Below are 14,134 nucleotides of genomic sequence, written 5' to 3' on the forward strand. Positions count from 1 at the left end.
GTTTCACACATTCATTTTTTTCAAAGACTGTTCTCCTAACAATAAATCTTCTGCATCAAATAGAAGAAATTACTGTTCTAATCCACCTTAAAACCCTACTGTGGAAACTTGGTAATTGAGCCCCTTCATTGCAGAAGGCAGTATTGTTTATGTAAGAGGCAGAAAAGGCCTTTGTGATACATTAATCTGTGGTGACATTCAACCACAGTGGGCTATCATGGAAACCTAAAATAGTTTTCTGCTGTACTATTAAGTACACTTTTTAATAATGTTACTCTTTACTGAAAATTAGGTTTTAACCAGTTATCTTTGTCTCCAGTCAATAGTAAGGGCAACACCTAGGTTTGTGGGCTAGTGACGTCTGACTTATTACTGGTTTAGTGAAGCCATATTGAAGAGTTCAGTTATTCTCTTCCTTCCAGCCAAATCTTTTAAATTCAACGCTAACGTTAGTTTGAGTTCAATCAGTTCTTAACATTTAGCATATCGCTCTGAGATAGACACGTCTGTTGTGCTATCAAACATACACTGCTCCTCCTGGCTTTGAATAAACAAATAGCCTAAATCGGTATCATTTTTGGTCGAGCCCTGTGTTTCAGCAACCGGTAAAAGAATGTTAAAGTGTGCTTTAGTACGGCGCTCGCCATTGGACGAAAGCTCAGTAGTGGGCCCCCCCATGATGGCTCTAAAATAGTGGGGGCAGCAAGGTCACACTGTGGCAGCAAATGGCAGCAGGACTTGCGTCCGCAGAGCTGCACAGTGGAGAGTCACAGATAACAAAGAACCCAGAGGCCTCTCATCTTCAAAGCCAGCCGCTCAACGACAGTTTATTTTTGAATATTTGACACAGTATGGCGGTAAAAGACAAATAACCGTCTGTTCTGTTAAAAGACAGACTCAACTCAGTTTCTCTAAGTTATTTTATAGAAGGGCATTTATTTGAAAACAAAATGTACATTTTGTTGTTATTTACCTTTGCAAATAAAGGAGGGGTGAGTGGGAGAAACAAGTGTCTCAGCAGGGATTCTTTCTTCAGAGTCTCAACATGAGTTGGCAGGCCTGCTGTATGTGGCTCTGATTGAGCGCTATCCTAAGTAGTATTCAGTCTAGTCTGGTGTGAAGTGGCTCCCTTAGAGATCATAACCATTCAGAGATCTGTACCCTTCACATTTACACGCCCTGGCCCACTTCAGCAGGGCTGTGAGCTGGGGCGGGAGGGGACAGTCTAGGGGAAGCTAAATATAACCCTCCTCCACCCCCTTCCCCCCACCACCAGCTCTGTTGCAGAGGGATCCCTGGAATTGCTGCCCTTGACTTGCATCGAGTAAGTTGGCACATCGAGAGCTCCAAACTGCCAACTGTGACCAGGAGGGTTTCCTAAGATCGAAAGGCATTGCTTAGACGTCCACCAGCCCAAACCCCAGGGTGGCGTCTAGAGTTAGCCCACAAATGTATTTTTAATATGCTTTTTTTTTCTTCTTTTCATTCAGCTGCCTTGCCTATACAAACCAAAACGAAACTGCAAGGCCATAGGACTGTTTCCTGTTTAGTATTGTAGTTGCTGCTCTGTCTTTGGTTCCCTTGTGGAGCTGAACAGAGGGTTAACTTTACCCCCATTATCTTTATTCAACTATACCACGCCACGCCATTTGCTCTGATATCCAATCAAAAATGATTTTCCACTGTTGTGACATGTGACCTGCACTGGCAGCATGTAGCACATGTTGGCAGAGGGCCCAGGAGCCTGGGGGAGGAGGGCCCAGGAGCCTGGGGGAGGAGGGCCCAGGAGCCTGGGGGAGGAGGGCCCAGGAGCATGGGGGAGGAGGGCCCAGGAGCATGGGGGAGGAGGGCCCAGGAGCATGGGGGAGGAGGGCCCAGGAGCATGGGGGTGGAGGGCCCAGGAGCATGGGGGTGGAGGGCCCAGGAGCCTGGGGAAGGAGGGCCCAGGAGCATGGGGGTGGAGGGCCCAGGAGCATGGGGGTGGAGGGCCCAGGAGCATGGGGGTGGAGGGCCCAGGAGCATGGGGGAGGAGGGCCCAGGAGCATGGGGGTGGAGGGCCCAGGAGCATGGGGGAGGAGGGCCCGGGGGGCTGGGGGAGGAGGGCCCAGGAGCATGGGGGAGGAGGGCCCAGGAGCCTGGGGGAGGAGGGCCCAGGAGCCTGGGGGTGGAGGGCCCAGGAGCATGGGGGAGGAGGGCCCGGGGGGCTGGGGGAGGAGGGCCCGGGGGGCTGGGGGAGGAGGGCCCAGGAGCATGGGGGAGGAGGGCCCAGGAGCCTGGGGGTGGAGGGCCCAGGAGCATGGGGGAGGAGGGCCCGGGGGGCTGGGGGAGGAGGGCCCGGGGGGCTGGGGGAGAAGGGCCCGGGGGCTGGGGGAGGAGGGCCCGGGGGCTGGGGGAGGAGGGCCCGGACACGGACCATATGGGCTGTCTGTGTACACGCTGCTGTTAAGGGCAACTCAGATGTTAGTGGGGACGATGAGGGAAAAACACTTATTTTTTAAGAGTCGTACGATGAGATACATGACAAAGGAAAGCCGTCTGGCACGGTCATGATTTATTTGTATGAATGATGTTCCTGGTTGTTGTGGTGAAGAGATGCTGTTAATTAGTTCAAGTTTGAAGTTCTTAGGTCAAAATCACAGTAGAAGCCAGAAAGGTTTTGATCAGGAACTTCTGCAGAAAGTTTTTGTCTTTTTTGGTCACATGGTGGTAAAATCTATAAGCAGAGCACTAGTTCCACTGAGGTGGCAGTAAAAGTTTCACTTTGTGTTTTCACACATCTGATAACTGTAAAAAGACCACGTGAAAATATTTTCGGTGGAGACCTCTGCTTATGTTTTAAGACCTCACCCTTAACTTGCGGCCGGTGCAAAGAGGTATTTCCCTCTGAAATGAGGCTCGATGTCACCTCAGAAATGCAACCAGCCCTGCAATTATGTAGAGTAATGAATAATAAATCCTGTCCTTTTTCCATGACAGATGGCTCCAAATAGAAGTTCAGCATGTGACAGAATAGTTTCCAAGAGTACGTCGCAAGCTCTCTCCTTTTGTCTATTGGAGAAAAACTGAGATGGCCGTGAACAAGGGCATGTACGTTCTTACTGCAGTCGCAGCATATGTTCTCTAGATCCATGGAAGAGGGGAGTTTGTTGGTGGAAACGGTTCGATGTTAACCAAGGAGGAAGATCGTAGCTGGTTCAGTTCCTTGTGTTCCAGCAGGAGCAGACAGACACTAATGCAGACAGTGAGTTTAAGTGACTGCCCAGCTGGTGGCCTCTCGACCAGAGACTGGAGCACTTTATCAGAGTAGGAAGTTCCGCCCCCGTCTACAGTGGTATATTCCTCCAGGGACACGCCGGTTCATCCTCTGTGCCCTTCTCCCTATGGCCTATCTGTGTGGATCACAATTTGACACAATTGTATCGGGAAGTAATGGGCGATATGTTCGTGCAGATTAGAGTGCATCTCACTTCCTAGTTTCAGTGGAGCAGACCCTCTGATTGGTGTGAATGTGGTATGTCATGATCCCCAGGAAGAAATTCATCAAATCAAATCCTCCTTCGAAAAGGATGAGCACTGCTGCGCTGCAGTCTGCACTTTGGAATGAATCACAATGGGGGGGGGGGGGGGGGGGGGGGGGGGGGGGGGGGGGGGGGGGGGGGTAGCTGAACCTACAGCAGCCAGTTCTAACAGCATATTAACATTACAGTTCAGCTCTGCAGACTAGCGACTGCATGGCTCCCCCTGTGCCAGAGATAGAGGTTTGTTCTTATAGGATGGAACAGGAATCTGGTCTGGGTAATCATTCACCCAACCTGGCCTCTTCTCAAGATTTAGTGCTAGTCAAAGTTAATGATAAGGTCAGCTTAAAGTCAGGCTGGCGTGAGATCTTGATGGACATGCAGCAGCGGTGTTTTGATTAAGATATTCTTAAATCTTCAAAGATTGCAGGAAATAACATTGTTTTGAATAAATAAATGAAAATGTGTTAGCTTAATTCTGTGTGCTGCTGTGGTCATAGTCAGGACAGGTGTTCCTTCCCTCTCATCACCACAGAGGGAGGTATTTATCCTCGCTTCAAAAGGGTCAAATATCACGTTGAGCTCTTGCCAGTGACCTGGGGTTCCTGGGATATTTTTAGAGACGGGTCCTCGTAAGCCCCTGCAGTCCTCCATAGAACCTTCTGCAGATGTTCCCATGTACTGTCGCCTGCACTCCTTACAGCTCTGAGCTCGCTTGCATCAAGGAACTGGAAACACAATATTGTGATGCTGTTTGATATGTTTTGCTTAGTGACCTGTTTTTTTTTCCTCTCTCTGTCTCCCTCCTCCAGATCCTTGGATGGTGTGTTCTCTGCCCGCGGACGGCAACATGACAGAATAGGACCTGATCTGCCGTCGTTGGAGGGAAATGGCTTTTGATCCAAGCGAATCCTGCTACTACCTGGAGTCAGACTCGACCAGCCTCTGAAGGACTTGAGCTGTTTATGGGAACTACTGCTGGACCGGCCCCCTTGAGGATTTAAGAACTGCTCTCTCTCTCTCCCCACCCTCTTTGGGACGCCACCGTAGCTGAACCAGCAGGGAGGAAGACGGGATGGCCAACAACTCATACAGCGGGGTGAAGAACTCCATGTCGGAGGCCAATCATGACGGAGCCTTTGGCTGCTCGCTCAAAGACCTCCGGGATCTTATGGAACTTCGGGGGGCGGAGGCCATAAGCAAAATAGGAGCATCGTATGGAGATATTCAAGGACTCTGTTCCAGATTGAAAACGTCGCCTGTAGATGGTAGATACCCTGCTTCCGCTTCCTCACTGCACATAATCAGTCTTGTTTCCTTTTGCTCCCTCTTCATTGGTCCAGATTGGTCCACACTCACAAGACTCAGTCTTGTGAGTGTGTCATTGGCCGTGTCATCCACTTTACCTTGACATCACTTCCTTGGAAAGCTCATATGCCAGACAGGTGGTCCGGCAGGGTGGTACTGACCTAGCCCAGTCAAGCTCTATTTCTGGGCCTGTGTGTCTGCCCCCTCTCACTTCTCACCTCTGTGTGTGTGTGTGTGTGTGTGTGTGTAAGGTTCTGAAAGACCAGCTGTCTGCCTGGGCACCAGACCAGACTGTGGGCAGGTCAATGTTCCACATGTGTGTGTGTGTAAGTCCTCCTCTGTGTCGGACAGGAAAGGAGGGTGTACAGTCGGTCAGTTTGAGGTTTTAGCGTTGAGTGCAAGACATGAGATCATCTCTGGAACAGCTCCGCTCGGCTCTCCTACAGAGCAGGCAGGCAGGCAGGCTGGCAGGCTGGCAGGCTGGCAGGCTGGCTGGCAGGCTGGCAGGCTGGCTGGCAGGCTGGCTGGCTGGCTGGCTGGCTGGCTGGCTGGCTGGCTGGCTGGCTGGCTGGCAGGCAGGCAGGCAGGCAGGCTTTCCCTCAGAACTTCATCGCTCGGGGGTCCACCTCGCGTTTAAAATTCCCGTTGTAACGACCAGGTAACATCTCCAACATACGCACTGAGGTCCTGATTTAACAGTTTATTGGGATGCTATTGGGTTCTTGACTAGCCAGGACATCCTAGCCAGGACATGCTTCCTGGGCTGCTGTTGTGTCCTCCCAGCCTGGTGCTCTGTCCTGTTAGCGCAGCAGACCAGCACATCACACCCTGCTGAAGTGCAGCCTGGTGCTCTGTCCTGTTAGCGCAGCAGACCAGCACATCACACCCTGCTGAAGTGCAGAGTCACCTCAGGTTACGGGGCATCTCAGCACTACAGTCCACAAGTCTGTCTCTCTGTCTGTCTCTCTCTCTGTCTGTCTGTCTGTCTCTCTCTCTCTTTCTCTCTTTCTCTCTTTCTCTCTGTCTCTGGCTCTCTCTCTGTCTCTCTCTGTCTTTATAGACGGTCTGCCTAATCACCAAGGTGACCTTGACTGAACCCTTGGGGGAAGGGATTTTCAGTTTGATCCCAGATTAAAACTGTACCACGTTCATCCATTGGGCTGCTGTGGCACTGCCTCACCCCTGGAGTCAGGCCTCTGCTGTGGCACTGCCTCACCCCTGGAGTCAGGCCTCTGCTGTGGCACTGCCTCACCCCTGGAGTCAGGCCTCTGCTGTGGCACTGCCTCACCCCTGGAGTCAGGCCTCTGCTGTGGCACTGCCTCACCCCTGGAGTCAGGCCTCTGCTTTGGCACCGCTGAGGGAAAAAGGGTTGTCGTAGGAACTGGAATGATGTTAGGTGTCGAAGTTGTATATTGATAAAGAGATGTTGTCTGTGCGAGAGATGAGCTTGCCAAATAATAGTAGTTTTGAGTGTTGATTGACTCTTCGGTGTTTAGTCTGGGTTTGTGATAACAATGCATGGCCCCTTTCTCAGAAGGACAACACAGAACCTGTCAATACACTTTCTATCATCAGAGTGCATGTGGCGTCAGAAACATCCCCTTTCCAGACTGGTCTTCATGTTGATTTAGTCTACTTGAAGCATGGATCCTCCCCTGTTGCATGGCCCTTATCAACTCCTGCTGAAATCCCATCAGGACTGAAAACCATTGGTTACTTCTCAATCTACCAATCATTCATCTCGAATCCTCAAGGACGGATTTGCAGCATCTCATCACAGAGCTAAAGTTTAAACACCCTTAAGCTGTGCCAGCAAGCAACCCCACCCCCACCCCGTGTTGGGTGGAGCAGAGCAGTCAGCCTACAGTTATCACCAGCAGTCCTGTGCACACACGGGCCCCTGCAGTATCAGCTGCCGTGGGCCCTGGGGCCATTGAGTGGCTGTGCTGTGTTCCTCTCAGCGTGTGTGGCTGTGCTGTTCCTCTCAGCGTGTGTGGCTGTGTTGTGTTCCTCTCAGCGTGTGTGGCTGTGCTGTGTTCCTCTCAGCGTGTGTGGCTGTGTTGTGTTCCTCTCAGCGTGTGTGGCTGTGCTGTGTTCCTCTCAGCGTGTGTGGCTGTGCTGTGTTCCTCTCAGCGTGTGTGGCTGTGCTGTGTTCCCCTCAGCGTGTGTGGCTGTGCTGTGTTCCTCTCAGCGTGTGTGGCTGTGCTGTTCCTCTCAGCGTGTGTGGCTGTGCTGCGTTCCCCTCAGCGTGTGTGGCTGTGCTGTGTTCCTCTCAGCGTGTGTGGCTGTGCTGTGTTCCTCTCAGCGTGTGTGGCTGTGCTGTGTTCCCCTCAGCTTGTGTGGCTGTGCTGTGTTCCCCTCAGCGTGTGTGGCTGTGCTGTGTTCCTCTCAGCGTGTGGCTGTGTTGTTCCTCTCAGTGTGTGTGGCTGTGTTGTTCCTCTCAGTGTGTGTGGCTGTGCTGTGTTCCCCTCAGCGTGTGTGGCTGTGCTGTGTTCCTCTCAGCGTGTGTGGCTGTGCTGTGTTCCTCTCAGCGTGTGTGGCTGTGCTGTGTTCCCCTCAGCGTGTGTGGCTGTGCTGTGTTCCCCTCAGCTTGTGTGGCTGTGCTGTGTTCCCCTCAGCGTGTGTGGCTGTGCTGTGTTCCCCTCAGCGTGTGTGGCTACACCTGGCTCCTTGCCACCCACGTCTGACACTTGTGTTTTCAATCGGCTCATTCAGACAAATTAAGCCGTCATTTCAGATTACAGGAGCCTAACAATCGAAAAGGGATTTATAATTAGTTCTCAAATCTAAAGCCCAATCTCCTTACTAATCTGTTAACTGTTTCTTGCCTCCCCCCCTCCCCTAGTTTTTACTTTTGCACGATCAGAACCGTATTGTTCTTTTAATACTTTTGTATTTGGTTCAATATGCTAAATGCTATGACTCATAGCACTCCCCCCCTTCATCCTGCACAGCACCAGGACGTTACAGCAAGCTTGTGGGTTTCTAGTATGCAGACAAGACAACACATAGTTGGAGGTTGTAAACCTTTTAATCATTGGCCTCTGCAATCACTGTGTCTAGGTGAAGGGCTGCTCTCGAACCCCAGAGAGATCTGACACCAGGGCTTTGGGGGCGTCCAACAAGGACAAACTAATGAGAGAGTTGATGATTAGCTCCTGTGTTCAGAAGTCCAGGCGGACGTGACAGTGATCAGACACACTCTGTTGTCTGATGACAGGCTGTTAGTTTTACTCTATCACTAATGTGTATTTAACAACTGCAAAGAAAGAAAACGCATGGAAAATTAAAAGGGTGTGGGGGGTGCTGGGTCATTAGCTGTCAGCATGTTTTAATTACAGGAGAGAATCAAAGCGGAGGGCAAACGACTGCCCTGGTGAGGGAGGTCTCAGTCCTGCGTACAGCTCCAGACCTCAGCTACAGCACCTCACGTCACCCCCCTCCCCAAGCTGGGGGTGATGGATCATCCCGGTCCACCCCCCCCAAAACTGGGGTTGATGGATGGTCCCGGCCCTCCCCCACGCCCCCTCCCCACCGCATGTTCCTGTACTTGATGTGGTATGAACATGTCATCAGTTGTAACGGGATGGAGGACCTTGACTTCAATGCTTGGCTGTGTAGAGAGAGCTGCACCAGCAAGACCTCTAGTCTCCAGTGGATCTGAGAGATATCTATGCAGTAGATGATCAGTAGATATTCCTAGAGTTGATTATTCCATCCCTCCCCCAGCATCCCTCCCTCACCCCACCTACCCGACAGCACGTGCCAGTCACACCCCTGTGATGTCACCGTCGCTCTCCGTGCCTGCAGACTGTGCGGGTGCTCACACACACACACTCACACACACACACGTGTTAATGTTGGCTCTTTCCTCTCGCCTCCTCGCTGCCTGTCCTTTCCTCCCGTCACCCCTGTCTACAGCTCTGCACTCAGCCCTGAGGCCTGGCTGTCATCAGCAGTTTCACACAGCCCCTCTCTCTCCTCCCCTCCCCCCCCTCTCCCTCCTCCCCTCTCCTTCCTCCCCTCTCCCGCCCCCCCTCTCCCTCCTCCCCTTTCCCTCCCCCTCTCCTCCCCCTCTCTCTCCTCCCCTCTCCCTCCCCCCTTCTCCCTCCTCCCCTCTCCCTCCTCCTCTCTCCCTCCTCCTCCCTCTCTCCTCCCCTCTCCCTCCTCCTCTCTCCCTCCTCCCCTCTCCCTCCCCCCCTCTCCCTGGCTGTTGACTGCACGGTCGGGCCTGCCACACACGCCACACAGGCAGGCGTGAATAGAGCTGAAAAGCAGCCGTGCATCAGGAGCACGAAGGGCCCTTTTCATGGTGACCCTGCCTTGAATACAGGGGAGTCCCAGAGCAAGTATGTCAATGGGTCACTGTGGAGCGCTGTCTTTGTCTGTCTGTGTGTGTGTTTGCATGGGTGAATAGCTCCGTAGAGGCAGTCCAGTGAGTCTACTTGAGTCTGAGGCAGTGAGTCTGAGGCAGTGAGTCTGAGGCAGTGAGTCTGAGGCAGGGAGTCTGAGGCTGGGAGTCTGAGGCAGGGAGGCGGAGGCAGGGAGGCGGAGGCGGAGGCAGGGAGGCCGGGACTCGGAGGCAGGGACAGCACTCTCTGAATCTAAAATGGTTGCTGTGTCACTCCGGTTTGTGGCGGATAATTCCTCCTTTGAAATGCAGCGTGTGTGTGGGTGGGCTTACTGTTGAATTGATCACCTTCACATCCGTGCGAGTGAGGCCGTGTTGGGCTTGATGTGTGTGAAGATTGAATGGGTTATGCTGTCGGGGCTGATCACACTTTTACAAAAGTAATGAGTTTCTGAAACACGGCTTGGCCTGTCAGAAATGGTGATGCCCTTTGGGAACTTTTTGTGGAGGACACAAAATACAGCTCCTTGACCTTTCTAGTGACATTCTGAGGAAACTAGATTTGACTGTCGACCTCAGTTCAGTCACTAAGCAACCTGCTACCTGCTTTTCCCCCTTAGTAATGCCGTAGTCTCTTCCTGTACTGCCACACATGTCAGTAGATGGCATCAACATCACTGTGTTCACATACTCAGGTTTGACATGGAATTACGAAACTGTGACATAAAAAAAGTTGGATTCTAATTCTCTCTGTCTCTCTCTGTCTCTCTCCTCAGGTCTAAGTGGACAGCCCGCAGACCTCGAGAAGCGAAAAGAAGTGTTCGGGGCGAACTTAATACCTCCAAAAAAGCCAAAAACATTTCTTCAGTTAGTGTGGGAGGCGTTACAAGATGTGACGCTCATCATCCTAGAAGTGGCAGCCATAGTCTCACTAGGCCTCTCTTTTTATAGACCTCCAGATGCCGAACGAGATTGTAAGCACCTCCTAATGAACATCTACTCACTGATGCACCATGAAGACGATGGGTGTCTTTTCTAGCCGCCTTATGCAATAGCTTCGTCAGCAACAGCAGTAATATTGTATTTTATAGCAATAATATTTTTCTCCTTTTGTGAAAGGGTTACCGTTATGAAATGCTGTAGTTTCAGTGTTATCATGAATCTTGAACAGTGCTAGAGATGCCTTCGGTTTTCTGTAATGTAACATTTGATATGAGGTGCTGTCGTTTACAGACATCCTGCATCATATAACTAGATTTTTATACTTTTCAGTGAACTTTCTCTGGTTGGTCTACTCTAGGGTAATCAGCAGGTTACTGTACTGTGATTGATGGATGTCTAGATGAGAGATGGATGTATAGATGAGAGAGAGATGTGCTTTCTAGAAGGGGAGTGTGAGTCAGTGCGTGTTGTCCCTGCAGACTGTGGGAAGGCAGCCGGTGGCGTGGAGGACGAGGGCGAGTCGGAGGCCGGCTGGATCGAGGGTGCGGCCATCCTCCTCTCTGTGGTGTGCGTGGTGCTGGTGACGGCCTTCAACGACTGGAGCAAAGAGAAGCAGTTCCGAGGGCTTCAGAGCAGGATCGAACAGGAGCAGAGGTTTACGGTGGCCCGCGGAGGACAGGTCATCCAGATCCCTGTGGCTGAGATCGTGGTGGGGGACATCGCACAAATCAAATATGGTAAAGGAGGAGTGAGGGGAGGAGAGCGATGGGGCACGGGGGGGCGGGGCTCTGGGCTGGGAGGGCGGGCCTCTGGGCTGGGAGGGTGGTGCTCTGGGCTGGGAGGGTGGGGCTCTGGGCTGGGAGGGTGGGGCTCTGGGCTGTGGGGGTGGGGCGGGGGGCTGGGAGGGCGGGGCTGTGGGCTGGGAGGGTGGGGCTCTGGGCTGGGAGGGCGGGGCTCTGGGAGGGTGGGGCTCTGGGCTGGGAGGGTGGGGCTGTGGGCTGGGAGGGCGGGGCTCTGGGAGGGTGGGGCTCTGGGCTGGGAGGGTGGGGCTGTGGGCTGGGAGGGCGGGGCTCTGGGCTGGGAGGGTGGTGCTCTGGGCTGGGAGGGTGGGGCTCTGGGCTGGGAGGGCGGGGCTCTGGGCTGTGGGGGTGGGGCGGGGGGCTGGGAGGGCGGGGCTGTGGGCTGGGAGGGCGGGGCTCTGGGCTGGGAGGGTGGGGCTCTGGGCTGGGAGGGCGGGGCTCTGGGAGGGTGGGGCTCTGGGCTGGGAGGGTGGGGCTGTGGGCTGGGAGGGCGGGGCTCTGGTTTGGGAGGGTGGGGCTCTGGGCTGGGAGGGTGGGGCTGTGGGCTGGGAGGGCGGGGCTGGGAGGGCGGGGCTGTGGGCGGGGCTGTGGGCGGCTTGTGTCTCCTCTGGAGTGTGTGTGGACCGCTTGTGTCTTTTACTTCCTCGTGAATATGTTTAGAATCAAAATCCGGTTTATCACAAAGTTAGTTTTTACACATTCAAGGAATTTAATTTGGTAGGTTGGTTGCTTAACGATCAACATAGTTGGTATATAAAACATGTACTGAAATATAAAAAAGCATTATTTACTAAAAGACGAATAATAAATCGAATGAAGATGACTATGAAACAGTATCAGATGTGTACCATGTGAGCCGTCCAGTTGATACCCTGTGTCTCCAGGTGACCTGCTGCCTGCCGACGGCATCCTCATCCAGGGGAACGATCTGAAGATCGATGAGAGCTCTCTCACTGGAGAGTCAGACCACGTCAAGAAGAACCTGGAAAAAGATCCCATGCTGTTGTCAGGTAGCCATCTTGTTCTGCTCTAGGCTGTCCGGGGGTCTGGTCCAGGCCTGTCCGGGGGTCTGGTCCAGGCTGTCCGGGGGTCTGGTCCAGGCCTGTCTGGGGGTCTGGTCTAGGCCTGTCTGGGGGTCTGGTCCAGGCCTGTCCGGGGGTCTGGTCCAGGCCTGTCCGGGGGTCTGCTCCAGGTTGTCTGGGGGTCTGGTCCAGGCCTGTCTGGGGGTCTGGTCTAGGCCTGTCTGGGGGTCTGGTCTAGGCCTGTCTGGGGGTCTGGTCCAGGCCTGTCCGGGGGTCTGGTCCAGGCCTGTCCGGGGGTCTGCTCTAGGCCTGTCCGGGGGTCTGGTCCAGGCCTGTCCGGGGGTCTGGCCCAGGTTGTCTGGGGGTCTGGTCCAGGTTGTCTGGGGGTCTGGTCCAGGCCTGTCCGGGGGTCTGGTCCAGGTTGTCTGGGGGTCTGGTCTAGGCCTGTCCGGGGGTCTGGTCTAGGGGGGGGTGGGGGGCTCTGCTTGGCCGTCGGGTGTCTTGTCACCGCCACCACGGCCTTGTCAGCCCGTCTGGTGTCTCAGTCCCTCCAGACACGAGAGATGGAAGAGGCAGCCTCTAATCAACACAGGCCAAGAGGAGCTCTTTTTAAACTCTCTCTCACACCTCTCTGTCTCTCCCTGTCTCTCCATCTCTCCTCCCCTGTTCTCAGACTGGGAGCACGCTAGTCATTTAGCTCTGTAGAAAGCCTGTCGTGGCCTTCTCATGTTTCCATTAATTGACCAGGGCTGACAATTGGTTTATGATTAAAGACTGTCGAGTCTGTGTTTGTGCTGCCGCCATAAAAGCAAGTGTTGAGTGTCCTCAGTCTAAAACAGAGCTGTGTTTTTTAATACACCTTCCAAACCGCAGTGGCTTGTTATAGAGCCTGCTGCATAGTTCCTCTTTCAGAATCGAGTTCTTCAGCGGAGGGCCAAGGCACTCTGGGATTTGTCAAATCAAACGGCTTGGAAATTCATTGTCGTCACACCTTTCTGCCCTGTCCTCTGTACACAGAGAATCAGTTTATTGGCCGTCGTGTGACGCTTCCTGATTTATGGCAGTGGAAACATAGCATACGCCACACACAAGCTAAGCACTGGGGAGGGAGAGATGGACAAAAACAGCATTTAGCAAACCCCCAAAATTATAATTAAGCGGGGAAACAGCTGGGATGCATACTGTAAGTGTAGCATTAGCCCTCTACGTCTGTCTGCCTCACCTCACTCCTCTGTCTGCAGGGACCCATGTCATGGAGGGCTCAGGGAAAATGCTGGTCACCGCCGTGGGTGAAAACTCTCAAACTGGAATTATCTTCAGCCTGCTGGGGGCGAGCGAAGAGGAGGACGATGACGAGGAGAAGGAGAAGAAGAAAGAGAAAAAGAAGGAGAAGAAAAGTAGGTGTTGGGGCTGGTGGTGGTGGTGATGATGTTTGTCGGATGCGTTTAAAGCCACAGAAGCAGTGCCTATAGGTGGAGACAGAGAAGTGTCTTACCAGCACAGGGGAGAGAGGGCTTTCACCAGGCCAGCTTAGACACAGGGGAGAGAGGGCTTTCACCAGGCCAGCTTAGACACAGGGGAGAGAGGGCTTTCACCAGGCCAGCTTAGACACAGGGGAGAGAGGGCTTTCACCAGGCCAGCTTAGACACAGGGGAGAGAGGGCTTTCACCAGGCCAGCTTAGACACAGGGGAGAGAGGGCTTTCACCAGGCCAGCTTAGACACAGGGGAGAGAGGGCTTTCACCAGGCCAGCTTAGACACAGGGGAGAGAGGGCTTTCACCAGGCCAGCTTAGACACAGGGGAGAGAGGGCTTTCACCAGGCCAGCTTAGACACAGGGGAGAGAGGGCTTTCACCAGACCAGCTCAGACACAGGGCCCTGCTAGTGAGGGAGCACAGCACAGGTCACAGGTCAGAGGTCAGGGCTCAGCTGTAGCTTGAGTTATTATGGGATGTTGGGGAGAACGTTGATGTGGAGTTATTATGGGATGCTGGGGAGAATGTTCATGTGGAGTTATTTAGGACGAGCTTTGGGTTGAAGCTCCACGGTGCCTGAAGAAGACTGAACCTCATGGGTCCTCACTTCTGTGTTGGAAGCTCACTGACATAATACTGCTTATTCTATTACTACTAATAATACTACTAATAATACTACTAAGTAGTATAATGTATAATTAGTAATAACTAGTTATAAT

General features: G+C 53.2%; 1 protein-coding gene across 1 annotated transcript in view; it reads left to right on the forward strand.

Moving 5' to 3' along the window:
- The window catches only part of atp2b1a (ATPase plasma membrane Ca2+ transporting 1a), a 35,946-nt gene that overhangs the window by 2,379 nt on the left and 19,433 nt on the right, over positions 1 to 14,134 (forward strand). Inside the window, 5 exon segments of the mRNA XM_047022473.1 lie at positions 4,331 to 4,786; positions 9,954 to 10,151; positions 10,599 to 10,856; positions 11,804 to 11,929; positions 13,183 to 13,338. Of these exon segments, the coding sequence (XP_046878429.1) occupies positions 4,594 to 4,786; positions 9,954 to 10,151; positions 10,599 to 10,856; positions 11,804 to 11,929; positions 13,183 to 13,338 (931 nt within the window). The 5' untranslated portion in view covers positions 4,331 to 4,593.

Source organism: Hypomesus transpacificus, chromosome 7 (genome assembly GCF_021917145.1).
Source record: "Hypomesus transpacificus isolate Combined female chromosome 7, fHypTra1, whole genome shotgun sequence".
In the NCBI taxonomy this organism is placed as follows: Eukaryota; Metazoa; Chordata; class Actinopteri; order Osmeriformes; family Osmeridae; genus Hypomesus; species Hypomesus transpacificus.